This window comes from Colletotrichum phormii, assembly GCF_030913505.1.
Source record: "Colletotrichum phormii strain CBS 102054 chromosome Unknown BDP81scaffold_10, whole genome shotgun sequence".
Classification (NCBI taxonomy): Eukaryota; Fungi; Ascomycota; class Sordariomycetes; order Glomerellales; family Glomerellaceae; genus Colletotrichum; species Colletotrichum phormii.
The window spans coordinates 1647541-1674044 of record NW_026851452.1 but is presented as its reverse complement, the minus strand read 5'-3'; the positions used below and the strand labels follow the sequence as shown (position 1 = coordinate 1674044).

The 26504-nt window shown below is 53.8% G+C and overlaps 9 protein-coding genes across 9 annotated transcripts; 5 read left to right on the top strand and 4 right to left on the bottom strand.

Annotated features, from left to right (window-relative positions):
- The first annotated feature begins 223 nt into the window (after positions 1-223).
- Positions 224-1573, top strand: BDP81DRAFT_30657 (Alpha/beta hydrolase fold-1). The gene is made up of 2 exons (XM_060583289.1): positions 224-771; positions 835-1573. Exons 1-2 carry the CDS (start codon positions 361-363, stop codon positions 1171-1173), a joined length of 750 nt encoding a protein of 249 aa, XP_060445519.1. The 5' UTR covers positions 224-360; the 3' UTR covers positions 1174-1573.
- Positions 1574-2090: 517 nt separating this feature from the next.
- BDP81DRAFT_30646 (tubulin-specific chaperone Rbl2) lies at positions 2091-3045 on the top strand. The gene is made up of 3 exons (XM_060583276.1): positions 2091-2317; positions 2396-2667; positions 2765-3045. The coding sequence occupies exons 2-3, from the start codon at positions 2488-2490 to the stop codon at positions 2960-2962; spliced, it is 378 nt and encodes a 125-aa protein (XP_060445518.1). The 5' UTR covers positions 2091-2317; positions 2396-2487; the 3' UTR covers positions 2963-3045.
- An 82-nt stretch (positions 3046-3127) lies between these two features.
- On the bottom strand, positions 3128-4192 carry BDP81DRAFT_320124 (tho complex subunit 7; the record flags this gene model as incomplete). Its single annotated transcript, XM_060584500.1, has 1 exon — positions 3128-4192. The coding sequence occupies one exon, from the start codon at positions 4190-4192 to the stop codon at positions 3128-3130; it is 1065 nt and encodes a 354-aa protein (XP_060445517.1).
- A 479-nt stretch (positions 4193-4671) lies between these two features.
- Positions 4672-6812, top strand: BDP81DRAFT_428604 (uncharacterized protein). Its single transcript, XM_060590439.1, has 5 exons — positions 4672-4818; positions 4887-4961; positions 5013-5649; positions 5703-5755; positions 5878-6812. Exons 1-5 carry the CDS (start codon positions 4767-4769, stop codon positions 6408-6410), a joined length of 1350 nt encoding a protein of 449 aa, XP_060445516.1. The 5' UTR covers positions 4672-4766; the 3' UTR covers positions 6411-6812.
- Positions 6813-7457: 645 nt separating this feature from the next.
- Positions 7458-9561, top strand: BDP81DRAFT_30594 (uncharacterized protein). Its single transcript, XM_060583225.1, has 5 exons — positions 7458-8326; positions 8540-8753; positions 8866-8899; positions 8984-9042; positions 9372-9561. Exons 1-5 carry the CDS (start codon positions 7599-7601, stop codon positions 9438-9440), a joined length of 1104 nt encoding a protein of 367 aa, XP_060445515.1. The 5' UTR covers positions 7458-7598; the 3' UTR covers positions 9441-9561.
- Positions 9419-10000, bottom strand: BDP81DRAFT_428600 (uncharacterized protein). The gene has a single exon (XM_060590438.1). It carries the CDS (start codon positions 9877-9879, stop codon positions 9682-9684), a length of 198 nt encoding a protein of 65 aa, XP_060445514.1. The 5' UTR covers positions 9880-10000; the 3' UTR covers positions 9419-9681.
- A 2345-nt stretch (positions 10001-12345) lies between these two features.
- On the bottom strand, positions 12346-12966 carry BDP81DRAFT_428595 (uncharacterized protein). The gene has a single exon (XM_060590437.1). It carries the CDS (start codon positions 12599-12601, stop codon positions 12377-12379), a length of 225 nt encoding a protein of 74 aa, XP_060445513.1. The 5' UTR covers positions 12602-12966; the 3' UTR covers positions 12346-12376.
- A 3370-nt stretch (positions 12967-16336) lies between these two features.
- On the bottom strand, positions 16337-18219 carry BDP81DRAFT_319930 (bZIP transcription factor; the record flags this gene model as incomplete). The annotated part of the gene is made up of 2 exons (XM_060584482.1): positions 16337-17381; positions 17432-18219. The coding sequence occupies 2 exons, from the start codon at positions 18217-18219 to the stop codon at positions 16337-16339; spliced, it is 1833 nt and encodes a 610-aa protein (XP_060445512.1).
- Positions 18220-21949: 3730 nt separating this feature from the next.
- On the top strand, positions 21950-23288 carry BDP81DRAFT_428590 (uncharacterized protein). The gene has a single exon (XM_060590436.1). The coding sequence runs from the start codon at positions 22428-22430 to the stop codon at positions 22962-22964; it is 537 nt and encodes a 178-aa protein (XP_060445511.1). The 5' UTR covers positions 21950-22427; the 3' UTR covers positions 22965-23288.
- The last annotated feature ends 3216 nt before the right edge of the window (positions 23289-26504 follow it).

The window sequence follows — 26504 nt, the reverse complement described above, 5'->3', positions numbered from 1 at the left end:
GCACGCGGGAGGGGCCTCGTCTGACAGGACGACTCTACTCAGACCATGTCGAATCTCAATGTCACGAGACCGAGTCCACAATTAAGGAACTTTGGGGCGCTGACAGGATTGGTCTTGACACGCACTTCCCAAGATCGTCAATAGTGCTTACCGTTGAAGATGACCGAGGTCCACATCAGACGCCTCTCCCGCCAACGTAATATCACTCTGACCAAACAGACATGGAAAGTCATATAAAGCCAATTGCCATGGTGCGATGGGGTCTGTCGAACCACGATCTCTTTCTTCTCTTGTAATCGGCTCAAACTTGCTTTCGACTGTTAAAAAAAAAGACTAGACCAAACACAACACCCTCCCACAATGTCGAGCAAACCCGTCATCGTCCTCACCCCAGGAGCATGGCACTCGCCAGAGCAATTCCAAGACTTCCGCGACGAACTACACACAAGAGGCTGGGAGACTCACGGCGTGAGGAACCAATCCGTCGGCTCTGAGCCGCCGACCAAGGGCTTATACGACGACGCGGACGCCACCGCTGCCGTGTTACAAGAGCTCGCCGACCAGGGCAAACAGATCGTTCTCGTCGCCCACTCGTATGGCGGTCTTGCGGCGGCTGAAGGCGTCAAGGGGTTCGGGATCAAGCAGAGGGCAGCGGAGGGCAAGCCCGGCGGCGTCATCATGTTTGTGTACCTCGCTGCGTTTGTGGGACAGAAGGGCCAGAGCATCTTGAGCTTGACGGGCGATGTGTACCCCCCGTGGACGAAAGTAGAGGTGAGTACTTGCTTCTCAGTCTTATTCTCCGAGAGTCTTGATATACTAACAAGATAATACTAGGACGGCCGAATCTTTCTCTTGGCCACCGATGAGCCCTTCTACGGAGACGTGCCCCCAGAGGCAAGGGAAAAGGCAAAGACCTTCCTCAAGCACCAGACGACGGTCTCGTTCGAGGAGGTAGTGACGTACGAGCCCTGGCACGACATTGCTTGCATGTACGTCGGCTGCGAGGACGACCAGGCGATTCCTTACTTTGCGCAAGAGAAGATGCAGGAGCTCCTGGGGCCCGCGGCGACCAAGTTGAAGTTGAAGTCTGCGCACTCGCCGTTCCTTTCCATGGTGTCTGAGACGGCTAATGCTGTTGAGCTTGCTGCGAAGATGGGGCTGGAGTCTTTGTAGAGTTGGACTAGAGGTGTTGGGGGGGTTGAAGTGGTTCGGATCGCTACGGAGGTGTGTGTTTTGAGTCCAGCATTGTCAGCTAGAGGGTGATGGCGTACCATAGCTACGAGTGATGACACTGAATAAATACTGTATATATCCAGTAGATCAGCTCCAAAGGTAATCAGTTTGAAAATTAAAGGAGACAATGTCAGTGATGGCGCTTGCATCGTACTTGTTGCAACTTTGATTAAGCTGAGATAGATTGTTGGTTGGAGGTTCATCGTTCGTAAGGTTGTCGGCGGAAAGACGTTGAAAATACCTCCAAATGCGTCCCTCGCATTGGCTTCTTCATGCATATGGCTATTAAACCCAACAATGCCATTATATGATGTCGTCTCAACTTCAGTGCAACACATGGGAATTCATGTATTGCAGCACCCAACCGAAACCCACTGTCACCATCATCCGTACTTCCCTCCGATAAGTACTCGCACCGACGAATAAATTGTCGCTCAAGATGTCCCGTACAGAGAGCAATCGATTGCCGACTGGAACCTATATCCAGTGAGAATGAAGCATCTTCACTGTACTGAGTTTGTTCCCTGCTGTTGCCTCATATTTGCTCAGTGCATGCTCCTTATACTGCGGATAATTTAGCTTAAGTTTCAATGCTCTCAGCTAGGGAAGAATCCCATGTGAGTCTTGATGTAAGTATTCAACGTTTCCCATAGAGTGTGCAGCCGGTGACGTGCAATAAGCCATGGCTGATTGCGAACACGTTTCTCTCACTCTGAATGTCCGTAATGTCCTTCATCCCATCAATTTGGACAGGGTGAGAAGAGAGGATCCCGGACTAGGCATCGTTGACTACACATAGTGAACAGTAGGCAGCCATCAAAAGGCTGAGCCGTAGTGCCTTGAGAGACAAGTAGATGCCTATGGGTGAGGTGCTTGCATGAAGAAGAAGAGTTCCCAAATAGGGTTGCTAAGATGAGGTAAGGTTGCCGGGATGCACCCCGCCGTGAAACCCCCACCAAAACCCTTTCCAAGGCACCAGCCTGCGGTGCACCTTGACGTAGCCAGCCAAGCAGCAGGAACAGCCGGGATCCCGTGTAAACAAAAGCAGGAAAATCAGCCAAGCCGAAGCGAAAAGCATAGGAAGGTGTGTAATTACAAGACTGACTTCAACTTCACTTACCTTACTTCACCGAAAAGAACCCATTCTCACGCCTCAACACAGCAAAACACCTCCATCCCATCTTGATACTATCAACTGAATCTTCAACCCCGCTACTTCAAAACTTCTCAGTATCACCACCAGACACAGACACCATGGCACCCCCCTCCCAGCTCACCGTCGCGACCCTCTCCGTCACCAGACTCCTCAAGGAGGAGATTTCGTACGAGAAGGAGCTCATCCAACAAAAGGGCAAGGTCACGACGCTGGAGAATGAGATCAAGGATGGCAAGCCCGATGAGGACGGCAACCGGGAGTACATGCTCAAGCAGCTGGTATGTTCCCCTCCCATCGCCCAATGCCGCTGGAATTCTCGGTCCATCGAGGTATCAGCCTTGAAGGGTACACATCGCTGACTGACTTTGGGACTAGAAACTCGCGGTGGAGGAGACGCAAAAGGTGTTCCCCGAGCTGAGAACCCGCGTCGAGGATTCGACCGCCAAGCTGGAAGAGCAGATTGCCCTGGCCGAGAGCAGCGGTGCATCGCCCGAGGAGCTGGAGACGGCGAGACTTGCGCTCGCAAAGGGCAAGGAGGAGAAGACGTATCTCAAGGACGACGTCTCTGCTTAGAGGTGTGAATTTTTTTTTTTCGCGTTTTGATATCAAACAGGAGAAGAGGTTCGGGATTGCGTAGTGTTAAAGGGTAGGCGAGCGTCAGAAGCAAGATAGCTGCCTGCTTTAATGGGTATCTCAATTGAGGGACTATTATAGGATCCTCCGAAGCACTTGATTTGCCTAATTGTCCACCTCCATACTCTCCGGTGCGTCCACTGTGATTTGAGGCGTATCGCCTCCCGAAGTGAGCTGTGTATCATGGCGATCATCCATCTCAACGTCCTCTCCCTCTTCAATCTCGCCCTCGTCATCGTCTTGAGGATGAGGGGTGCCACTCTGGCTCGGGACGGCGCTGCCGGACCGCGAAAAGCTGCCCAAGCCACCCGGCCGAGGCTTGAGACCCTCGGACTGATCCTCCGACTGACCCTCGTGCGCCGACGTCGGTCTCGGTACGGCACCGCTGTCTGGGTGCGGCGTGACGTTGCCGCTGGAGACGTGACGAGGCGTGTTGCCCCCTCTAGAAGCCTCGCCATCCTCCTCGCCGTCTTCGTTCATGCCCTCCCTTCTCTCAACCTCCTCCTTCTCGTCGCGGATCTGTCTGCGCAGTTGCATGCCCTCATCCATAATTTTGCTGAACTGATCGCGTCTCTCCCGCCAAGTCACCGCGTAGGTCTCGCTCTCCTTCTCCAGGTCGCGAATCTCCTCCTCGAGCTTCTTCAGATTCGACACCTGCTCCCCACGCGGTCGCAGGCCCTTAGCCATGAGCGCGTTGGCGAGCTTGTCGTACTCCTTACGTTGGGCAAGCGTCGCTCTGGCGCCCTCCAGCTGTTCGCGCAGTCGCGCGTTGTTGTCTCGGACATTTTGACATTCCTCGAGGATGCGTTGTTGATCGGCCTTGTAGCGTTCGCGCTCGCGGACATTCGCGTCGAGGAGGAATTGCAGGCGGGCGATGCTGCTGTCGAATGCGGCAAAATCGAGGGTAAGATCGTCCTTGATCTGGTCAATCTCTCGCAGGGTTTGAGCGTTCTTCGTCTCCTCCTTCGCCTCGGAATCGATGTCCTTGTCGCCGTTTGCGCCCTCGGGTGGCGGGGTGGGTTGTTGTTTCGATTGGGCGTTTACAATCGCCGAGATTGATGTGAGCCGCTTGGTGATTCGCTTGAAGGGCTTCTCCTCAATGTTGACCAGTCGGGTCTTGTGCAACTCCTGCTCCTCCTTGTCGTCCAGAAGATCCCAAGACGACGCCATTTTGCGTTATTGAACTGAGGAAAGATGAATCGTGCCGCTTGTTGAATTATTAAAGCAGATGCTCCAGCTTCTATCCTGAGGCTATGCTGTGGAGGACGCTTTATTGCTGGTCCTGTGAATTTGCCTAAGGATAATCAAATCGTAGCTCTGCCGAGTTGAATGGTGCAAAGTGGTACGATTGATGTGAGCGACAATGATTCGCGACACATGCCACAGTTGACAGTGATGGAAAGGCTGGACTGGACTGAACTCAAAGGAGCAGCTGCGGATGAAAAGAAGCTCCTGCACCTTCCTTCTCTCACAACTCAGCCTTGCAGTAGGGTGCCTTACCTATCCCAGTGGGGATTGGTCAGCTACGTTAAGCCTTCAGCTCTGTGAAGTGGGTCACCCTCCCCTCTACCTGCCTAGGATAAGGTAACTCCGATCGCACTGTCAAAGCGTCCTCTTTCCCAACTTTCAGTGATCTCATCTTTCTTAAAAACACACAACTTCCTCGGGCGCAACAACATTTCTTTGGCCGCAAACCCCAGAAACACCACAACAAAAAGACAGTGAAACTCTGCAACACTAGGATATGCCGTCTCAGGAAGAACAAGAACTGCTGGCCAGAATCGGCCAGCTTGCAGGTATGTGATAATTTTGTAACTAAACACAGGCGAAAAGAGCGCGTATTCTCTAACATGGTGGCAAACAGGCAAGATTAATCTTCACAAGGCCCAGCAAGCTGGCGTTCAGTCGGTACCAAGCAGCCAGGCTTCCTACAATCGTCGTATGTTGAATGTTAGGACCGAGAAACCATCCTGGCGCTTACACATTGTAGACAACACTCACCGACATGGCGCCTTCCCCCACAAGCATCGAGTCCAGCCGTACCCCTCCACTCGAGGAGGCCCGACAGGTTTTCGGCACCGGTCCTTGGTGGTAAACAAGGATGGAACCCAAACACCTCCTTCCGATTTGTCATCTCCCGCTGAGGGTTCTGGCTTGACGACTTCCTCGGGCGCCTGGATTTCGAAGAATACCCGCGGTCAGAGGTCATTGATCAACTCGGCCGTCTACGACAAGAACAACGAAGCACATGTAAAAGTCATCGAGGCGTCGCGCCAACAGAAGATCCGTCAGCAGGATGCGCGCGAGCAACAGCAGCTTGCCAATCATTTCCAACGCTACAGCGGCAATGCAAGCGCACCGCATACTCCTACTAACCCGACAGCGGCAGGCAATCACGAGATAGAGATTCAAGGGATTCGCTTCCGTGTCGCGAACGGCGGTAGCAAGCTCATCAAAGTGTCGGGTGCGTCGTCACTACCATCTCGCACATCAGGGCGAACTTACAATCGTCCAGGAGATTTACACCCAGTCAACGCTACCCCCAAGGTCGCTTTCGTTGGGGGCGTGAAGTTTCACCGTAGCAAGACCGGCAACCTGTACCGCGACGGTGTGCTGAAAGCTCAACGGTATGAACCATTCCTTCATGACTGACAATTGCTAACTTGGGTCGCTCCCCCAGCCAAACTGGCATCAAAAAGGTCGACGTGCCTTGCAGCATGTTTTCGCTGACTGGTATTTCATTCACAATCTTATCCGATCACCCACGCAATATCCGATTCGACAGATTTGGACGATTTCTTGCTCAAGTGGGTATGATATACCGGACTCCACTAACCACCATCATTTTATTTTAGGTTCATGTGCCAAGGGACCATCTTGTCGATACAAGCACGATGCTTCGAAAGTTGCCATCTGTCGGGAGATGCTGCACAAGGGGACTTGCGCCCGTGGGGAGTCTTGTGATTTGTCCCATGACTTGACGCCCCAGCGCATTCCGACCTGCGTCCACTTCCTCAAGGGCAACTGTGCCAACTCCACTTGCCCCTATGCTCATTCTAGTGTATCCTCAGGTGCTCTGGTTTGCCGTTCCTTTGGGATGTACGGCTACTGCGACAAGGGAGACGAATGCGAAGAGCGCCACGTCTTCGAATGCCCCGACTTCAGCAACACGGGCAAGTGTAAGGCCAGGGGCTGCAAGCTTCTTCACCGCGAGAGGGCAAGCGTCCTTCGAAAGCGGGCGGACGGCGACGAGATGGAGGATCTGTCGAGCGACGACGAGCCAGTCGACAGCGATGACGTGGACTCGGACGAAGTGGAGGAGTTTATCACCGACGGTGCTGGTGATGATACTGACTTCAAGGTCCAGAAGGACTTTATCTCTTTCTGACTGTGATCTGATGCCACCTTGCCGAGGCCGAATGGTCTCTTTTCACTACTGACATGCTTGCTATCCACTCCTTGAGAGGGTCCAGACAAAGAAAGGCTTCGAGTCTCCTTATGTCGGACGTATTTCCGGTTACGAGAACGATTGGGGAAGAAAACAACAAACGATACCCACAAAGAAGATGGAGGGCCAGAGCGTTGATACCAAGGAGGAAAGAGAAGAATAGAAGATCATGATAATGATGCCGATGAAAGAAGAAGACGAAAAAGATGTAGCAGAAAAGGATAGAAATATAAATCATGGAACACGAAGAGAAGAATCGAAAAAGTGATAAACCTGTTCGAGCTTGGAGAGTACACTTGGAGAGTACAGCTTCTTAGCTCTTCGTCATCTGTTGATTTCTGATGCCCACTTGAATCTCGCAAAGCTTCAATCCAAAATGATGATATATTGACTACTATTAGAACGTGATATTGGTGTAAAATCCCCATGTGGAAGAGTGACATTGGCCAAGCATCATTTCCGTGTGTGGGCCGGCCCAACTGTTCGCGGGTGTCTCAACTAGATCAATTAAAATTTCCATTAAAATTTACCCCGCCATTCCTCCCCCCCCTGTGGACTCCTGAAATCAGCCGTCATTCGATGACAATTCCTTGCGCTGACACACACAAGCTTCAAGTTCCCACTGCCCAGAGACCCCTCTTGGCCCTTTTTCGCCCCCATTTCCAGTCGGAGCAATCGGCGCCACATGTTGTCTTCTGGACAGCCCTTTGTCCCTCGGGCAGCGGGCTAGGGAGCTTATTGCGAGGCGCTAACGAAGACCCGTCATTTGGTGGCCATATCGTGGTCGGATCGGGGCTTGCTGATCTGAGGCTGGCCGCTGCCTTGTTGGAGGATTCGCGTCTTTGAACAGCACCGCCATCTACTCAGCCCCTTGGACTACACACTGTCTCATCCTTTTCCCGAAGCTGAGAATAGCACCAAGTCTGACAACACTGCCTGTCCTGCATTGAACATAGGTCGTTGTGCTTTTTTCTCATGGATAATTGAACAATTCTCTTTGCCAAAGATACCTTCTTTCTTCTCGTCGCTTGTTATTAATATCCGGCCCTCCTGTCTCCTGACCTAACCTACCTAATCCTAAGCTCGAAGTTTACAGCTGGATTAGCACTAATCCTTCCCGTCGTCATCATGGGCATACGCGACGTTCTCATGAAAAAGGAGAGACTCAAAGGCGAGCCCAGCAGCGAGGATGCAGTAAACAGGCTGGCAGCCCCCGAATTCAAATTCATTCGATCAGACACACACACCCAAGAGGTCATCCACCCCCCGAGCGGCCCCCCAGGCTTCGACGACGGCAAGGAACAGTACCTGAACCCGAACGGCAACGACGGCGGCAGCGGCCAAAAGCCCCGGCGCAGCCTCGACGTCTTCTTCGGTAACAGCCGATCGCGCAGCGCGTCCGCCTCCTCGCAGGCGAGCTCGACTTCGAACGCCCACTCGAACAATGGCAAGATTGGGAGGCGGCTGTCGGAGCGGCTGCACCTCAGCCGCTCGCCCGCCTCGTCGGAAAACGTCCCGCAGAACCTACCGGATATTGTGACCACGGCCGAGGGCGGCGAGGGGGACGAGCTGCAGTGGGAGAAGCGCGCGACCATGCTGGCTTCGGCGAACAAGAGCAGGCCCGCGACGCCGTTGGCCAACGACGCGGGGGGTGGGGGAGACATGACGAGGGGTAGGCCGCAGGGCGCGGCGGCGGCGGCGGTATCGTCTCCGGCCATTGACGAGGATATACAGGAGGCTATCCGGCTGCACGAGACGGGGGATTTCGAGAACTCGACGGCCATGTTTGCCCGTCTGGCTGACCCGAAAGGGGCGAATAACACCCTGAGCCAGTTCCTATATGGTCTTTCTTTGAGGTGAGATGCCTTTTGCTTGCATGTGGACTGGTCTCGACTTCTACTCGGCACTTCCCCGTACCTATAAGACGGGATCATGCGCGGGGGCGCGCCACGGCTCGCCGGGCGATCATGTTGCATCGGGGACGAGGAAGGGGAAGGGCTCTGGAGCAGGACCTCACAGGTGCCACGATACTTGGACTATTTGGACGGATTGCTGACGAGGGTTGACAGGCACGGATGGGGTTGCGAACCAGACCCAGAAGGGGCTATCAAGTATCTCTCGGCGGCGGCGTCGAATGCGGCAACCGTCGAGCAGATGGCGTTGAAGGCAGGGCTCAAAAAGGGTGGTGCTGCCAAGGGCGAGCTCGTTCTGGCCATTTTCGAGCTGGCGAATTCCTTTCGACACGGTTGGGGCACAGCCAAGGACCCAATAGCGGCAAAGCAGGTGAGATATTCCGTCCACACACCGGAGAGGCGGAGAGGGGCGCGAGGCATGCCTTTGAAAGCATAAGGTGGTGACGCCTTGGAGGTCTGGAACTGACATCTTGTCGTCATAGTACTATGAGACTGCGGCGAACCTTGGAGATACTGGTGAGTCTGCCCTGATGATACACTTTGAGGCGTTGAGGCCCAGTTGATGTATACCAGTACGCTAACCCGCCTTCTCCGTCTCAGATGCTATGAATGAGGTAGCCTGGTGCTATGTAGAAGGCTTCGGATGCAAAAAGGACAAGGTACGTTTGGTCTCATATCACCCAACATGTCAAGCGGCATTGCGTCTACCGGGTCTTGCGACCTGAGGCCCAGAACTTAGTCTTGAGGGGCCAGCCAGTATCAGCCTCAGCAGCCCCAGATATTGTGTGGCTTGCACTCAGCGAGAGCACAAATGTCATGGGATGTGAGAGAGCACGCAGATACAGGTTGACGTCCGTCTTGGGCCGTCGGTAATCCGTCTTGGCCCAGGTTGGGCATCAATACGGCGAACCCTGAAAGACGGCCGCAAACAGGAACCCGCGCAGCACGCATGCTCAATGTCATCACATGAGGCTGACAACATGTCCAGTTCGCAGCAGCCCGTTACTACCGGTTGGCTGAAAAGAACGGCAACAAAACACTAGGCAATTCATGGTAAGTCGAGCCTGTCTGTTCCTTTCTTTCTTTCTTTCTTATCCACTGGTTCGTTGGTGGTTTCCCCAGAGTTGGATCCGGCGCATGCATCGCTGGTGGTGGAGGGGGAAAGCTGCAGCTCCCTTGTCGCGGATGACTTGCGCGCTGCGGTATTGATAGGCTCCCAAGGCTTTCTTAACCTGTCTGCCTCCCCCCAAATGCGAAAGCTCGCCCTGTCATTCGATCCTCTTGGATGACAGTGTCAGTCAGCTTTCCCGGAGCTGCACGCGGTAACCCGCCGCTGCAAGCCCCTCCTGCGCTGCGCCGCGTTCCCCAGAAACGCCCGCGAAAGACTCGATGCTGCTTCCCGGGGGCGTAATTCGTCCCGATTTCTTTCTGCCTGCTTGCCCTGTTCTTCCCCCTATCTTTGCGATCCTGACGCCATTGCCCACACAATCAGGCATCACCCCGTGGCTAGAATTTCCTCTGTGGTACCCAAGGCTGACCACCCGCAAAACCCAATAGGATCTGGAAGGAAAAGTACGACCCAGATGCCGGCGACAAGAAGAAGAAGTAGAGATAAGGAGGCAGAAAGTTACGGAACGGTGGGAGCAAGTGTGTACGTGAGATGACCGAACCACTGGTGACACGGCATCACATACTCGAAACGGGTGGGACGTTCCTGTTCGGCAGTCCCGCTCAGCTTCCATCCGGTGGTTACCCTTCCTCTCTCTGTCTACCTGCTGTGGTGTCACCCAACGCGCGAGATCGTTACACGGGGCTCACTCGTCCCTTGGGGCATCCTGATTGTGTGTCGGAAGCACAGCGATAGTGTCGAAGGGAGGGGGAGCGAGGAATAGGTGATACAAAACATGAGTCTTTTGTCAGCCTTTCCCTCCTGAGTTCATGTTTTTACCCCCTTACCCCTCTCCTGAGCGCCCTCAGGGGGTGGAATAGGGGTACACGGAGATCTCATCAGGCGGGACAAAGTGCGTACGGCGAACAAATAGACACAGGTACCCCATGTGGTAAACGAAAGAGTTGTCGACCTGCTCTATGCTGTGCGCTGTCGGACGGGCGAACATGTTGGTTTCGCGAGTGTGGGGAGAGCAGAGGAGCTGGCTCGCGGCAACGCAGGAAAGGGAGGAGGACAAGCTGTGATGGACCTCTCGTGGAGCTTTTACCAAGTCTCAGCACATCGTCGAGCTGGACCTGCAGGTTAAGCCACGGGCTCTGCAGGGGATGGATATATCAGGGCCATGGCCATGTTCGTTGCTGACAGCATGTTTCCGGCTGCTGTCGCAAAGGCCAACACTGTCCTTTTGCTTGATTTTTTTTTTTTTTGCTGTTCTACATACCCCGCATTATCGTCATAGCAATCATATTACAAGAAAAAGTGACGCATTCTATTTGACCAGATCTTATCAGCCGTCCATCGTGCGGGTAATGTGACTGATGACGGACGCCGGGTACACGGAGCCACAGGGCCACAGGGCCACAGGGCCACGGGCGCACCCGACCCGGGTATTTACACGGGAGGGAAGTACGCCGTGCCTTTCGGCCGGGCCGAACCAACATCTTGCCCTTTCCCGACGTCGTCCGAGGATCGTTTCGTTTCCCCAAAAGGTGTCACGGATTGCTTCGTACAGCCTATGGAGAATGGTGAGCTTGTCAGGGGTGGTATCACCAAAAGATCGTAGCATCGTAACATTCAAACCCCTCTCTTTCCTTCTCTTTATTTTTATGCTTTTGGCGCTCTGTACGCCAACTTTAGACAATTGTCATGAAGTCTCACGACGGCCTACTACGAGACCCTCTCTTACTCAAACTATCTTTCGCACTCACTTCACCAAACCCCCTTTCTTCTTCTGACCTTGTGTTTGCTCCTGCGGGCTCCCGCTCGCCTCAGGGGTGCCTGTGTGGAGAGCTGTACGAAGGGTATCGCCAAAGGGTTACACGGCGTTTTCGAGACGATGTTTTCTTCTTGCAGGTCCATCGGGCTAGGCTCCGTGAGACACCATGCCGATGAGACATGCCTTGAACTTTTCCGTCTTCTCTGAACCTATCGGTGGCGTCGGGGGGGGGGGGGGGGGGGGGCATCTTGCCCCCCCTCGAAATGGGACCACAAAACACCACTCGAGGCTCCTCTATCGAGGTTGGCGAGTTGGATTTGACCGTCTATACCGAGTGAACCGTCTATCAATTCCGTTTCACTCAAAGTAAACATACCAATCTGCCCACAAAACGGTAGCCAGCGCTTGATCTCGCCCTAACTCAAGCGCAAAAGAAGCGAAGACGCGAGAGCGAAATGCTCGTCATCGACTCGCCCCTTCTTCTTCCTCCGAAGCTCACCTGGACTCGAGCGGAGTTCTTGGAACTGCAGTAGAACGTACCTTAGTCGGAGAGAGATGGCACGGGGTGGATGGAGGGGAAGGGGGGGAGTTTGCCATGCATTCTCCTCGCCGTCCACGCAATCAGATCCGCAAACTCACACGTGCCGCGCGCATTCTACTGCATGGAATCTGCATGGCGGAGACGGACCTTATGTAGATCGATCGGGCCATCTTCCTTTCAAATTCTCCGCTAGATTGAGGATCACGGAGCAGCAGTTCATCTTGTCAAGCGTTGCAGAAAAGCGGTAAGTAGAGAGAGAGAGAGAGAGAGAGAGAGAGAGAGCGAGAGAAAATCTCTTGAAGCTTAGGGAGGTTCACTTACAAAAGAGCTAAGGTCTGACGGGGCCCAATGAGAAGATGCAACGTCAGCAAAACACCAAGATTCCCTCGACCGGACCATCGCAAGACTCACCTTGGCTTCACCTTAGTTCCGTTTCGGGATTGCGATGTCGGGAAAGGGGAAGGGGGGAAGGGAAGTTTCTCTGCGAAAAAAGAAAAAAAAGAGATGAACCGATCTTCATCCGCCTTCCACCCATCCGAACTTTGGGCGACATAAGCTAACTATGGCTCAAATGATTTTCTCCTTGATTTTCTTTCCCGTCTGCTCACCTGCCTGCCCCACGATATTAGTATGGAGGAAGCCGAACGGACCGGCGAGCATCGGGATGATTCCCCATCGCCACCAGACCGTTTCTTCACCTACAGCACAAGCGCAGTCTCGCCCAAGGTGAAGAAAAGGCGCAGGCAATGCGAGAAATCGCGACGCGCGGAACCGTTTCCTCTCCATCCTCATCCACACACACGCCTTGAAACTAATTTATTCACCGAACCTTGACCTAGACTCTGACCTTGCCTTAGTCACCTCGCCGTCTCCGTCTCTGTGTAAAGTACGGTGAGACTAACATGGCCAATTTTTCATCACCTCATGGCATTTTCTAGTATTTCCCCCTTCTCTGTTACACACACGCATACATGGGCACTCACAATCGCAACTTACACGCCTCCTCGCATGGTTTCCTGTATTACGCACAGCAGCGACGGCGGCGGCGGCGGCTACTGATGCAGCAGCTGAGGGTGGGAAAGCATCATGCGAACTCATGCAGGACAAGATGTCGGACTGCACGGGAATAGAGACATCCGTGGATGAGAGACAGAGATCTATCAACACAAATCAGAGGAAAGCAGAAAAACATAGTCATCAGCTCAAACCCGTGACGAACTCCCAGTGCACCCCTTGTCCCCCCCCCCCACTGGCGACTGCACGCATCTTGCGCTCCCGTGAGCGTGAGCTCAAGCATGCGGCCTCGAGAGTGTCTAAGACACGCATACGAGCGACGACAGGTTGTGGTGGTGGTGGGTGGTGTTTCGTTTCCTTACCCACGATGTAAGTCGTAACTCCCAACAACAACGCGAGGAAGAGAAGGATTCTGTTTCTGCCCCTGTATGCGTCGGCCTGTCGTCTCACCACTTTGTTCTCCTATCATTGATTTTCCTGTTTTTCATATACGGTTAGACGGTCGTCGTGCGACTCGCTGCCACTTCTATTACCATCATGACCACATGGAACGTCGCACAATGTCAAAGAATTCAGGAGCATCTCACATATGCCCTCTCAACGTACCTCTTCTCGCCTTCCCCCACCTCTTCATCCACCCGAGTTTCTTTCCATGACACAAGTGAATTCATCGAACAAAAGTCAAGCTAATCTTGGCCCCAAGTCTCTAAGAAAACCTGCAGGAAGGGAGGAATCCTGGCAAACGCACCACCACCATCATCTGCATCATTCCCACCCGCACCGCCCGAGTGACTACCTACCCTAGCGTTGCGCGTACGAGTGTGGCTTGCCTCCCTCTCTTTTTCTCACGGCTCACCTTTCCGCAGCTCTCGCCTCACATCTCTGTATTACCCGCGCGAAACAATGGACTTCGGCGGCGCTACTCTATACTTCTTCAGCAAAAACAATACCATTCTTCTCCCAAGCTCAGGGGTCTAAATTCCTGACCTAATGCAACTGACCTGCCCCAAGCTCCCAAGCTCTCAGCTCCCCAAGCTTCCCCTTCCCTCTTGCCCAGCCACCTAAATTCTTATCTCCCCGCGACCTTCCGCCTCAGACTTACACACACATCTTCAGCAAGCCGGGCCTCAACTTTAGATTCTCCCCCAAAACCCGCAAAAGTCCGTCTCTTCTCAACTCGCATGTCACTAGTATACACAGTACCATGGAGACGCAGTTACCTCAGCCCCATCCAATCCCCTCGCACCAAAGTCTCACGCGCCGCTCCCGAGGGGGCAGAATAAGCAGCATTATCAACCAATCCTACATCTCCAAAAAAGAAATCGTCTCCCCCCCCTCATGCGACCAACGCTAACGCCCGCATGCTCCCACCACCACCCCGTCCCTCTCTACCTGCTGCTCTTGACTCTCGCACTATTCCCGGATTCCCCCAAGGTAGACTCGACAAAAAAGAATGATCATCCCGAAAGTGGAAACTTGAAAAACTAACTAGGGGGCCGTAGACAAACCCATGTTGGTAGGCAGAAAAAAAAACCATGATGAAACTTGGTCACTCACCCACTTCTCTCGCATCTCAGTGGTCAATATTAACAACACTAATGATCCGAAAGTCCTACCTTGCATTCTCAGTGCCAAAAACAAAACCTACAGAGTACGACTCTGGCCAACGGAAACAAGTCACACCTCTACACCTTGCCTCCCCCCCCCAAGCCACAACCCAGCGATCTTACATGCCCATCTTATCACGTACACTCCAGAACTCAGAAACCAATAGATGGACTCATTCGCTGCTGCGTTTGACAAGAGAATCCCGACTCGTTCGTGCCGTCGCCCCCTCCCCCATCTGTATCTAGTCACGCTTATATCCTCGCCCTCATTCCAAGTTTCCAGACCGGCGTTGGCTTGCTTTGCTTTCGTAACCTCGCCCCCTCCCCTTCTCTTCCCCTCTACGAACTCTCCCCCCCACCCAATAACAAGCCATCCAAGACCGAGGAGTGACCAAAATGGTTGATCGTCGTAGTAGAAACCGTTGCTATATGGTACGGCAACCCACCATCGCCCCCCCCCCCCCCCCCCCCCCCCCCCTTCGGCAAGGAAACGCTAGTCAGCCTCTTAGCTCTGGTCCGCATTGGGTGTTGCCTAGCCTGTTTCCTTTCTCTCTCTGCTCTCTGCGACGTTGACCGAGAATCCCTCCCCATGCGTCAAAAGTCTCCAGCGCTCTTCGCGGATCGGATCAACCGATCAGCGACGCACGGGGGAAGATGACTCCCCTTGTTTTAGGCTTTCACTTACAACCGCACCTGAGAGCAACGAAAAGCCAGGAACTTCAAATGTCACCTGTTCTCCATGTCGGCTGAGTGCGTGTCACATCATGGCAAAGTATAGATAGGCATATTTTAAAGAGACGGTAAGATGATGAAGAATCCTTGGTATCTTTTTGGAGATTTGCAAGTAGCTACACGAATAGAATGATCCCCCCCCCCCCCCCCCCAGCCAAAAGATAGGCAGTGGGGGCAAAACATAAAGATGGGGGCCAATGGCAGGCTGTTTGACTGCTCGTCACCCGAATATCCAAACGCTCTCTCTCTCTCTCCTCGCTCGCTGGCTGTCTGTCCTGGTGTTTGTGCGCGTGTGTGCCGGTACTAATGTCGGTTTATGTCGCAATAAGATATGAAGAAAATAGCAAGAAGAAAGGCTCTCGAAGAATAGTGACGTGGTAAATTTCGTTTCGTTTGATTGTCATTGATCATGAGGTTCGTTTCGACTCATTTCCGTTTCCACGTATCGTCGCGAGACGCTTTCTCGTTTCTCGTCAACAATCTGCAACTTGTGCGGTGCTGTCCATCTTTCCAGTCAAGGTCAAAAAAGGAAAAAAAAAAAAAAAGGAAATAGAAAAAAAGGAAAATCAAACAAAGGAACAAAATCAAGAACAACATGATTCCCATCCGAACACCACCCCCTCCCTTTCCCCGTCTCCTGTGAGATGACGTCCCTCGTTGTGTGAGACCTGCTCTCCTCCGGTAACCCAAGATTCCATGTGACCACCCCTCCATTTCCAAGCCAACCCTGTTGCCCCCATTGTACAAACGTCGGAAAAGCTTGGCCGTCCCGTGTTCCCATGCTCTTCCCCCCCTGTCCGGTCCCCCTTTGCCTGGAAAGAGCAATAGATACCAAACTAGATATGTGAAATACAGTGATATCAGACTAAATCCAGAATGCTCGCTCGCTTGCTAGATACCGGAGGGAAATGGCGTCCCAAAATGAAAATCACAAAAATAAAACGGTGGAAAGTAAATATGTCCGAAGAGCTTCGATCATTTGGCGGTGAAAAGAGGATTGTTTGGTGCGTGAGCAACAATGTCTGGGGGGGGTTTTTTTTTTTCCGCGGGAGCGGTAGAAGTGTATGATGAGCTTCGGCTGAAAGAAAAACAAGATGGTTGGCAGAATGATATTTTGTGCTAGGAGTTGAGATTCGTTGATGTGATCATGGGATCGTGTTTTTTTTTGTCTTCGTTATTCATTTGCGCCCGCTTTCGCGCTGTTGCTTTCGGACACCATTTTGGCAAAGTTTCTGACAACTTCGCTGGGGATCTGATCCCAAAGTAGTGATCTAGTGTAGACGTCGGCTGCGGATTGCTTGTTGTTCCGCATCGCTGAGAGGGCATCAGCCAGGTTCTTGCGTCCTTGGCTGGTGGTGCGCTCGGGGGAGTTGTTGAGGAAATCCTGGGAGCTGACGCCGTTGTACTGAGCAGCCGAAAGTCCAAAGAGTTGCTCATTGGATTGTTCATCGGTAGGTTGAGTGAGTGAGTCGCCAAGCTGGCCGAGCATCGAAGGCGCGACGCCGCCCATGGAGGTATCACCCATAGGCATGGCAGAGTTGTCAACCCATGAACCGCCAGAAGGCTGAGGAGCGAGAGCGTTCATCGTGTTGGATGCCCCGTTCACACCGGCGTCCTTGAAAACGTTCTCGAGAAGTGTGGCAGCTTCGGCGCGGACGTCCTCGGAGACTCGGGGAATGGCGGGGGTAGAGCGGCTGGACAGCACAAAGGCGCCGACGAGGAAGAGCATGAAGAGTATGCCGCCCTGGGAGGAAGACTTCTCGGAGTCAACGGGGAAGGAAACATCGGCCTTCTTGGCCGAAACCACCTGGAGCTCCTGCTTGACTTCCTGCTCCATGGGGTACTCGCCGAGGAAGTTGACGTTGTCCCAGCTGCCTGGCATGGTCATGCCGTCCATGTCGTCGTAGCTGGAAACATAGTTGTTGTTGGCAGGGGCAGTCATGGCGGCGCTCTCGAGACGCTGAACGTGGTCGGTGAGGACGCTGACCTTCTTCCGGAGTTCGCCCGTTTCGATCGTGTGGGAGCGGATCATCTCTTCCTTCTCCATGGTGAGTGACTCAATGTACTCCTGGTTGAACTGCTTCTCTCTCAACAGCTGCTCCATCTGTTTCCTCATGTCGGCCATCTCTTCCTCCATGTCGGTGAGCACAGCGCTGAATTGCTTCTTCTCATCCTCAAGGCGTTCGGTGTGTTGCTTCTTTCTCTGGCGAGAGTCAAGACTGTTGCACTGTCAGTAGATGGAATCCAAGGGAAGTGGGTGTACACATACGCTGCCTGACGATTCCTCAGCAGTCGCTTTTGCTGCTTAAGCTCCTTGATCTCTTGCTCATCAGTGGACTGAGCGATGAGGTGATCGATGTTGCTGAGATTGCGCTCGGCCGGAATATCGAAGCGGGCGTTCTTCTTGCGAATGCCATCTCCCCTTCTCATGTCGTTGTGTGAGCGAATGGTGGGGCTCCCGGGGCGCATCTTCTTGGCCATGGATTCCGCCTGACCGATCCATCCTTTTTGCGGTGAGGTTGGGATGGACTGGTTGCCTGATCCCATGGGCGCAAACATGTTGATTTGACCGGTAGGGTTGGTGAAAGGCGTCTGACCCGGGATGGGTCTTTGGAACATGGGAGCGCCATTGTCGTACTCAGCCGGCATGCCGTCGAACTGTTGGAGGGGAGTGCAAGAGCCAGAGGTATTGCTCAGGGACCAGGCGTTGCCTTGGGGGCCGAAAGGAGAGGGTTGGGCATGATCCAGGCGCATGAAGGGGTTGTTGTTGTGCTGCTGCTCGATGAAGGGGTTGTTGGATGGTACGGATTGCATATCGACCGATTGCCAATCCTCCGTCTTTGGCGAGAAGAGAGAGCCGCCAACGGCGAAGGAATCTCTTCTGCTATCAACCATGGGAGGCGACATTTCCAGGCCCGAGTCGAGTGCGCTGTGATCCAAGATGGGTTCGTCGAGGATGCTGTGGTCCTCCTCTTCGTAGTACTTTTGCGCTTGTGTTGTGTCTACAGTCAAAGGTGTCGGTCTGTAGTAGGACGGCATCTGGTACGTTGAGACCATTTCTGGTTATGTGAAATCAGCAGTCGAGTGTAGACTGCGATGTTGTGCTGTGATGGCAATGGTGCCTATTTTTCTAATCTTGCGAGGGCGTGTTAGTCGAGGGCAGCGGTGAGGATGGTTGGTGGCCCAGGGTTTATTTTTGGGTGCGAGTGAGATGTGGAGACGGGTGCTGTGCCGCGCACTCTGAGAATTGCAGAAGAGGGTACGGAGCGTGCGCTTAATATGCTGTGTATAGAGCGGCGAAGATGCATGTAATGCGCAGCGGGAACTTGCAGTCAGAGGCGAGAAGCGAGCTTTTTGTGCGATACTCGTTCAGAGGGCCAAGCAAGACGTGCGCGGGTTGAGTTGAGGGCAAGAAAGTAAGGGAAAAAGCAGAGGGCGGAGGTGGTCGAGCGGATGAGTGATAAGAGAGGTTGGTGGGGATGGGATGAGAGGATGTGCGGGCGGAGGGTGGTCGGAAAGTTTTAAAGGGCAGTGCGTGCAGGACGAGGGTAGAACAACGGCTCGGAAGGGGGGAAACACACTCACAGGCTTTGGGAGATCGGTTTTTTTTCTTTCTTTCTCGAGTGGTACGGTGCTGCGATGCACTCCAGATCTTGTGGCGAGGTATAGACTCGTTGGTTCGGTCAGACACACAGGGCGGGGGAAAAGCCTTGAATATGTGCGTGAGTTGATGAAGCGGCGTAGATGGGTTGCGTCGAGGGTGAGACGAAATGTGGAAGAGAGGATGATGGGACAATAATAAACAAATGTGTGTTGCAACGATAGGGAAACCGTCCAGAGGATGGGGTGCCGAAAGTATGTATATGTATGTACGTATGTACGGTTGACGCTGGATGGGCGAGCGAGCGTGGATGGTGTCTGTATGTGTGAGTGTGGTGTGTGGTGTGTGGTGTGTGATCTCGTCTTCTTGGTGGGCGGACAAGGTAGAGCTGGAGGAGGAAGAGGGAAGGTTTTGTATTTTCAACAGCAAAGGCGGCACTTCTGCGCGAGTCCCGAGATGAGGTACCTGGTTAGAAACGGTGGCCGGGGGTGAGGTACTTTGCTTGGCTTCGAGAAGAATACGGTGGACATGGGAACGGGGTGGAGAGTCGCAGTAAGGCAATGTAAGGTCGCGGGTAGTGTGGAAGGTCAGGCTGGCCCGGGTCCAGATCCCAGTCCAGGGTTAGAAGAGCAGTGGGGAAAGAACCAGAGACCGGACGGGAGGGAATCGGAAATCCAGACTGGCAGACTGACAGAAAGAGCATCCGTACGGATAGACTATGAGAGCTTACGGAGGAGGGTGGTGACTACGGTACGGTACGGTACGGTACGGACGGCGCGCGAGAAAACAGAGGAGGGGGACGAGACGGAGAGCTGAGTGGAGCTACCTTCCTGCGTAGAGAGGCAGAGGAAGGAAGCACTCATACTCTGGAGGGTACCTTAGAGTCTACGGATACCTTGGACACTGGGAAAGAGCAGCCCGTTACGGGTGGGATGCGATGCGCGTTGGTGGGTGTGTGGTCACTCGTTTGTGGAGGGTGGCCGAGGAGATGGACCGGGTGGGTGTGTGATAAACGGGCCCAGTCGGCAAGAGAGCGCCAGACAAGTTTCTGGCGAGTGGGAGCGGCCATGCTCTTCGGCGAGTATAGGACGAGCAAGATAGAGAGTGAGCCCATGGGAGAAGAGAGAGAGAGATCATGATACCAAGGGGAGATAAGTCCTCTTGTCCCTGTTTCCCTTAGCCAAGGTACCTTCGGGGCTTAACGGTGAGCACCTGCTACACGATTTTCAACTTGTAATTCACTACGCAGTCTGCCCTCGCTATGGCTTGTCGAAGATAGTTCAAAGTGAAACAAGTGTCTCTTCACAATGTCTTGTGGCGATGATTTGATCCAAATCTGGCGAAACCGAGAGCTTGAGAACGGCAGGCAGAAGGGCAGACAATGCGACGGACACACGGCGCCGTAGAATACTTCCTTGGAACAAGACACGGACGAGACAAGGGGCGCGGGCAGAGTAAAGGAGCATTGAGCAGGGGTTCCGTTTGGCTTTAGACCGCCTCGAACTCTCCTCACGGACTCTATCAAGTCAACTTGATAGACTTGGTTGCCATCGTGTCTTGTTTTCTTGGTACCCAAGAGAAGGCGAGCTAGACGGGCTAAGGTACTGTTCGGCGTACTAAACTAGGGGCAATGTACCTGGAGGCCGAGAGGACTGGTTTAGAAACAGACTTGGGGCTTGCGAGTTGCGAAAAAAGTCTCTGGGGGTTGATAGGAACGCGGCGCGCGCGCCAGGGCGGACCAAAAAGGCGAGGTACGGATACAGAATAGAGAAAGGAACAAGTCGAAAGGTGGACGACTGCGCAGAGCCAAAGCGAAACCCAACCCCACGTCCAGCCGATGCGCTCCGACTGGATTCTCTGTGCGCTCTCTCGGCCCAGTGGCTCACTGACTGGGGGGGGCAGCAGCAGCTTGGGAAGTGTGGCCGGGCATGCGTCTGTCAGTGTAGGACCGCTGGGGACGACAGCGTCCCGGCTGGCGAATGAGGTCAGAGGTGAGCAGGACGACAAGAGATTCAGAGTTCTGGGCCTTTTGGGTCATGACCTCGATACGCCGGGTCTGGGTGGACGGGGATCTTGCCGGAAGACAGGCGAGCGGCGGGCGGGTCTGTCAAGGTAGGAGGAGACGACAATGAGAGGCCCGGTGGATGGGGTTACGGCTCGGCCGCAAGCCGGAACCGCCCAATAGAGGGCAGAAAAAAAAAAAGAATTTAAATTTTCTAAAGAAGAAGTAGATAGACGGGAGGGGACTCAAGGAAGGGAAACTTGATGAGCAAAAATGGAATGGCGGTCACGGTTCACAGACGGTGGGGGTTGGGCTTGCAGCTCGGGCTATTGTCCGTTCGGCATCAGTGGCTGAGGAAGCACCGAAGGAAGCAGGGAAGGTGGCGTAGGACGGCAGTGGACGGATAACTGAACCGTAAACGGAACGAAACGGAACATGATGGCCGTTAGACGGGGGGACGGGAGGGACACCGTTATGTGCCCGAGATGTCGTTGAGGGGAAACGGTCAACGTGGGGAGGTAAGTGGACTCTTCCACGTCTTCCCAAGGTAATAGTTTCTAGTTTCTACCTCACTTGACGCTCTAACAAATAGTAAAACGGCCAAGGATGACGTACCTTCGTACCTTGATGGGCGAAGCCATGGTGATGACCAAAAACGGAAGGAAAGATACAAAGTCAAGAGGTGAGGTGAGCCCTTTGAGTGGTGAGCACACGGTACACCCAAAAGGACCCTTGCGAATAACATGACGGCCCTGGCGGTTCTCGCTCCTTGCCTCCCGCATCCACTGGACCAGACTGGACGAGAGCGGACTCGCGGAGAGGGCAGCTCCAACAGGTTGGGCATCGACGGCCGCCGCCTCTTGCGCGATAGGCTCACTCACTCTCATGTTATTGATACCCAAAGGGCCCAAGAATAACCCCCAACTTCAGTCTCCCCCCCCCCGAGACGTGACCTATGAAGCCCGTTGCAGCCCTCCTGCATCCACTAGCAAGCCACTGTTTCTCGTCTCCGGCTTCCTATTGCTCGGCTCTCAGTGGGGTGATCACACGGGTCTGGACACTGGCTACGAGGCAAAGGCGGTACACGGGGGATTCACTCGAACCTTCCTAGTAAGCCTGGATGGAGATGGAAACCTTCCCGTCCCGTATCAGATCCCATGGAGATGATGCTATCAACTGTCATGCTCAGCTCTCTCCAGTAGTGCAGTCATTCCAGTGTCATTGCAGCCAAATCAGATAACGAGGCAAACCATGACAAGGCGAAGCACAATCGAAAGCAGCCACACTAGGCCAGGGAATCTGACCTAATCTAATATTGGCGACGATATCAGTACATTTGGGCTCAGAGATAGAGCATGACGAGTCCCCATTCAGAGTCGTATCGTCCAATATTCCCCAGATCATCTGGTCCGGGTCGCGACTCACCTGCTCAAGCCTCAACCACCAAGAAAAAAATGACATGAGAGATCCGGCAGGAAGACAATGCCCCCTCCGATCCGATCGATCCCTCTGCCATCCTTGGCCGAAATGCCGTGGAATGGATTCTTTTTCTCTTGCTCCTAATTAACTTCCTAGTCTCACTAGAATGTCCCGTTTTGTTCTCCCGGTCCCGCGAGATACAATGCGCAATTGGCCAACCTCGTCTCTTGTGAAGTCAGGATTATGCTCGTACCCTCAGACGAATTCTCAGCCACATCCCTGGAATACGGAAAGCCACCCATCGCCTATATTTCGGACGCATCGACCGACAGACCAAAGTCAATTCTGACATCGGGAGAAACCAAAAAGAGGCATACGGATAGAGGGGCAACGCCGCAACAGACACGACCAGAACAAAGGAGCAGGGGATCAAAAAGTCGGTGGCTGGGAAAACAACATCCGGGAACCGTCTCCAACGCCGCCGGTGATGCCCAAGCAACAACATCCAACACCGGCCAGCCACTCAGCCTGAAGAGACGCGTGAGCCCCCAGCTCCACTGTGCTTCATGGCCGCATACACAGCGGCCCATCACCAACTTGAAGACCCTCACTCTGCTTTGTCGGTGTGCCACGGTGCTTGTTTCGGCCCTCGTGCCCAGAGCAGGTATGAATGGAACGAGTAGGCAAGCAAGAGGGAAAGGAAGGTACCTCGAGGCCCGCTCTACCATATTGGAGGAACATGCGTCCATGAGATACGTCTTCGCCTCTACTCGCTTGTGAGGTGTACCAGAGGAAGTGGTCTGGAGTAGACGAGGCCATTGTGAGTGTGTTTGCTACCGTCCCCCGCCAGTGCTTCATCAAACGCGTTTCGCGTCCTGAAGCGCGCCAGACGACCGGATCAAGACCAGCGAGGTGCTCCAGGAGTCGCGACGTCACGGAGATGCATCGGCGACGTGAATCATGCGCGACTCCACCGATGGACCCCGGGGGACCACAATCTGGTGAATCTGCAAAGGCGAGATGCTGCACTCCCACATCCTCGCATTGTATCTGTGTGGTGTAGCGGACGGAGGGGTGCTTGCTCTCTTTCCTCTTCCAACCTACCTACAGTAAGGTACTCCGTACTCTACCGACCTTACCTAATGTACGGATGCGGTATACCTGGATCGGCTGAGCTAAGGTATTGCTCCGTAGCTGCGTTTCTCACACCAACCCGGCAGGTGGATCCCTCGTCGTCGTCGTCGTCGTCTCCTCACCTTCTGGAAAAACTCGGCCACCGCGAAAGCCGGAAGGAAGGAACCTGGCACCGCCTGGACAGAATGGAAGGTGGGAAAAGGTCGGGTGGGCACCTGGCGACAATGGGAAACGCGATGGCGCCGTTTGAAAAGTGGAGATGATACTTAGATGACCCGTTAATGGACCGACGCCGTCCCCGTCATGAACCAATCGTCCAAGTGAGGCGAACGAATTCTGCTACCAAGACGCGAACGAAACTTGCGACATCCACCTTACTGTTCAGTGACCAGTCTCGATTGCTGTGAATCCCAAGTCTAGTACGGAGTACGGATACACCTCACCAACCAAAAGGTTGACTGTCGAACAGCCCTTGACCAAATCGGTCCCCTATGCAGTATTGTCAGGTCAGCTCGGCTCTCCCACTTGGAGAGAAACCACTCGATGAGAACATCACCCACACACAGCCGCGGATACCTGACCATACCTCCGCCTGTGCCTGAGGTACCTCGACTCTAGTCAACCCAAGCCCACGCCGAGGTCAGCGGCCATGGGAGCTGGAGCCGAGCGTCGACTTCTCATACGCCGTCTCCCCTCGTTGCCTCTCACGCGTTCCTGACGACGGAGCCCAACCTATGGCCTAGACCTGGCCAACTTTGGCCGATGACCCCTTCATCGTCTGAACGACTCCATGTATACGACTTACAGCTTTCAGACCGCCAAAACCGCCATTGGATACGCTGCGTACGGTGTGCGACGCACCTCTCTTCGACGGCATCTCATCCCAATACGCCCAACGCCCGCATCGCGCCTGTCACTTTCGACTCGGATTGTCCACACGGAAAGCTCCCCTGTCTCTTCAACAATGATCGCGTTGCCTCATCGTACTTCTCATGCGCCTTGCATGAACAAGAGACACACTTCGTCGTGTTGTTCCCCGGCCACGACCACGGCCCTTCATTTCCCAGAATGCCCACCGCCTCGCCCTTCTCTCCTGCCAAGTTCTTATTCTTGGAACCCGGCGCGGCTGACATCGGAATCGTACCCAAACATATGTTGTTGCCCGACCCAGCCTATCGGATCGAGATCACTTGCTCCTCTATTACCCTGGAACTCAGAAGAGCCTCTTCCATCGTATCCCTTTGTTTGGGATCCCAAAAGGATGCTTCGGCAGGCAAGGGAGTCGTATATCGGCAAGCGCGGTCATTTCCATGCCCTTCTGCCCTTTACCCAAGCAACTGGGCGAGGCTTCGTCTTGCGATTGTGGCTTACAAGTGAAGCTTTTCAGCAAACATCCCGCAAAGTTCGACCGCAGCCAATGTTCACTGATACTAGGAACTTTTTACCGAGAAACTTGATTCAATTTTGTACCAGGTCTATGGCTGCTGACGAAAAGCAATATCTCATACAGCCACTCTTGGGACGGTTTCCTGACAGGGCTGACCCCAGCGGGGCATCTACCCTTCAGAGCACCCCTGTTCCCTGAATTTCTGGCTTAGATCCAAGACTGCCTCTCTCCGAATTAGCATCCCGGTGAGGATCCCCGGTCTCACTTCGCATTGAGAGCAAAGGGTTCCCAGTTCAACATAGCGGCCAGTGTCGCGGACTAGCAAATCAGTGACCAAAAACATACGCGTCCCCTTCGATGATCGAAGAGTATGGAACGACTGGCTGCCCTTCTCGTGAAATTTCTTCAATTTGAGTCATAGACAATCCCGTCTCACGGTCTCTGCCACCAGCTTTATTTTTTGTCGGTGAGCTCCAACCGGCAGCTTAAGCTTCTCATACCCGGGATCCACTCCGGAGCTACCGTCAGAGTTTCTCCCTTGCCCTTCCAGCTTCAAAGTCGGAGATGAGTATTAAGCGATGGATCCGACCCCCGTCGCGTGCCATGAAGCGATGCCGCGATCCACAGCTTCCGTTTCACTCTTCCGACGTCATTCCAGAGTCCTGGGCCGTCGACTGTCTTTCATCCTCGTTGCTCCTTTTGTCCTGCACCAGAAGAAAAAAAAGAATCACCAGAGTCGATGCGCACGGTACCGCCCTATACCAGAAGCTTCAATAGAGCTGTATCCTGGCTTTCCAACCTCCGGAGCTTGGATCATTCGGTTCCAGATTCCCATTCATGCACACGCCCAGGGTTCCCGCCGTGTTGCAAACAAGTGACTGAGACTGGTGGATTCGAATGAGCTGCCGGAATCTCTCCCCGTCCACAAATTCGGGACGCCTCCATGGCGGTGAACAGAGGCCGTGCAGGCCACCATCCCACGTACGGCTATCATCCCGCTTTGTATATGGAAATCTTCAGAAGCAAAAAACTTCGTCTCCAGAGCAATGACTCTTTGGAAATGAAAACTCTGCGCTCTGGGCGTCAAACGCAGTCGGAAAGGTCATCCTATCAGTTGTCGCGATGTTCCTGAAGAAAGGGTCCCGCAGTAGGAATGCCTATCGCACTCCTTTCAACCACCTCACTTTGTCACTTCTCAACTAAACCTCCACACGCAAGCGGAAAGTTTATGGCGCATCGCAGAAACCCGCAGCGCATGCGTTATCGAAGTGGCCCCCAAACGGATCCAAGCGATCAAGATCCTGTGCTGCGACAGGCTGAACCGTTCACTTGACACCTCGGACCCTCCTTCAGTTATACGATCGTCAGGACTCTCCGTATGTCCGTTGCAGAGTCGGTCGCAAGAACGCCGTCCAAGACTTTTGTGCCTATTGTCATCACTAAGCAAAACCCAAGGCTCCCCCAACCTTGCGTACTGGTCTACTTGTTTATGTGCGATACAGGGAACTGGGATCTGGTCTTAGGGTTCGTGTCCGGATGAGCGACAAAGAGCCAACCCGGTAGACTGTCGTAGAGTTGGAACAAACTCTCGACTCGGTTGACTTAACCCAGCCACTTCCATCGCCTTCCTCCTCTCCCCAGCCCCGAAAGCTGGCTGTTGGTTCTGCGAGATGTTCGAGATGTTGACTCATCGCTCCCTGCCCGAAAGGTTGGGCATGGTTGCTTCTTTCGTCCCACTTTTCTTTTCGTCCAGTCGTGCCTGGCAGACGCCTCCATCCCAGGTTGGCGGTGAAGCGTTC

Bases quoted from the DNA above. Each gene is read 5' to 3' on its own strand.
- BDP81DRAFT_30594 (XM_060583225.1), top strand. From the start codon at position 7,599: ATGGGCATACGCGACGTTCTCATGAAAAAGGAGAGACTCAAAGGCGAG. The intron at 8,754-8,865 runs GTGAGATATTCC...TTGTCGTCATAG, and splicing joins ACCCAATAGCGGCAAAGCAG to TACTATGAGACTGCGGCGAA. The intron at 9,043-9,371 runs GTACGTTTGGTC...CAACATGTCCAG, and splicing joins TCGGATGCAAAAAGGACAAG to TTCGCAGCAGCCCGTTACTA.
- BDP81DRAFT_428600 (XM_060590438.1), bottom strand. From the start codon at position 9,879: ATGCCTGATTGTGTGGGCAATGGCGTCAGGATCGCAAAGATAGGGGGA.
- BDP81DRAFT_30657 (XM_060583289.1), top strand. From the start codon at position 361: ATGTCGAGCAAACCCGTCATCGTCCTCACCCCAGGAGCATGGCACTCG. The intron at 772-834 runs GTGAGTACTTGC...AGATAATACTAG, and splicing joins CCCCGTGGACGAAAGTAGAG to GACGGCCGAATCTTTCTCTT.
- BDP81DRAFT_428604 (XM_060590439.1), top strand. From the start codon at position 4,767: ATGCCGTCTCAGGAAGAACAAGAACTGCTGGCCAGAATCGGCCAGCTT. The intron at 4,962-5,012 runs GTATGTTGAATG...TACACATTGTAG, and splicing joins CCAGGCTTCCTACAATCGTC to ACAACACTCACCGACATGGC. The intron at 5,756-5,877 runs GTATTTCATTCA...ATTTTATTTTAG, and splicing joins CAGCATGTTTTCGCTGACTG to GTTCATGTGCCAAGGGACCA.
- BDP81DRAFT_428590 (XM_060590436.1), top strand. From the start codon at position 22,428: ATGCTCGTACCCTCAGACGAATTCTCAGCCACATCCCTGGAATACGGA.
- BDP81DRAFT_428595 (XM_060590437.1), bottom strand. From the start codon at position 12,601: ATGAGGATGGAGAGGAAACGGTTCCGCGCGTCGCGATTTCTCGCATTG.
- BDP81DRAFT_30646 (XM_060583276.1), top strand. From the start codon at position 2,488: ATGGCACCCCCCTCCCAGCTCACCGTCGCGACCCTCTCCGTCACCAGA. The intron at 2,668-2,764 runs GTATGTTCCCCT...CTTTGGGACTAG, and splicing joins AGTACATGCTCAAGCAGCTG to AAACTCGCGGTGGAGGAGAC.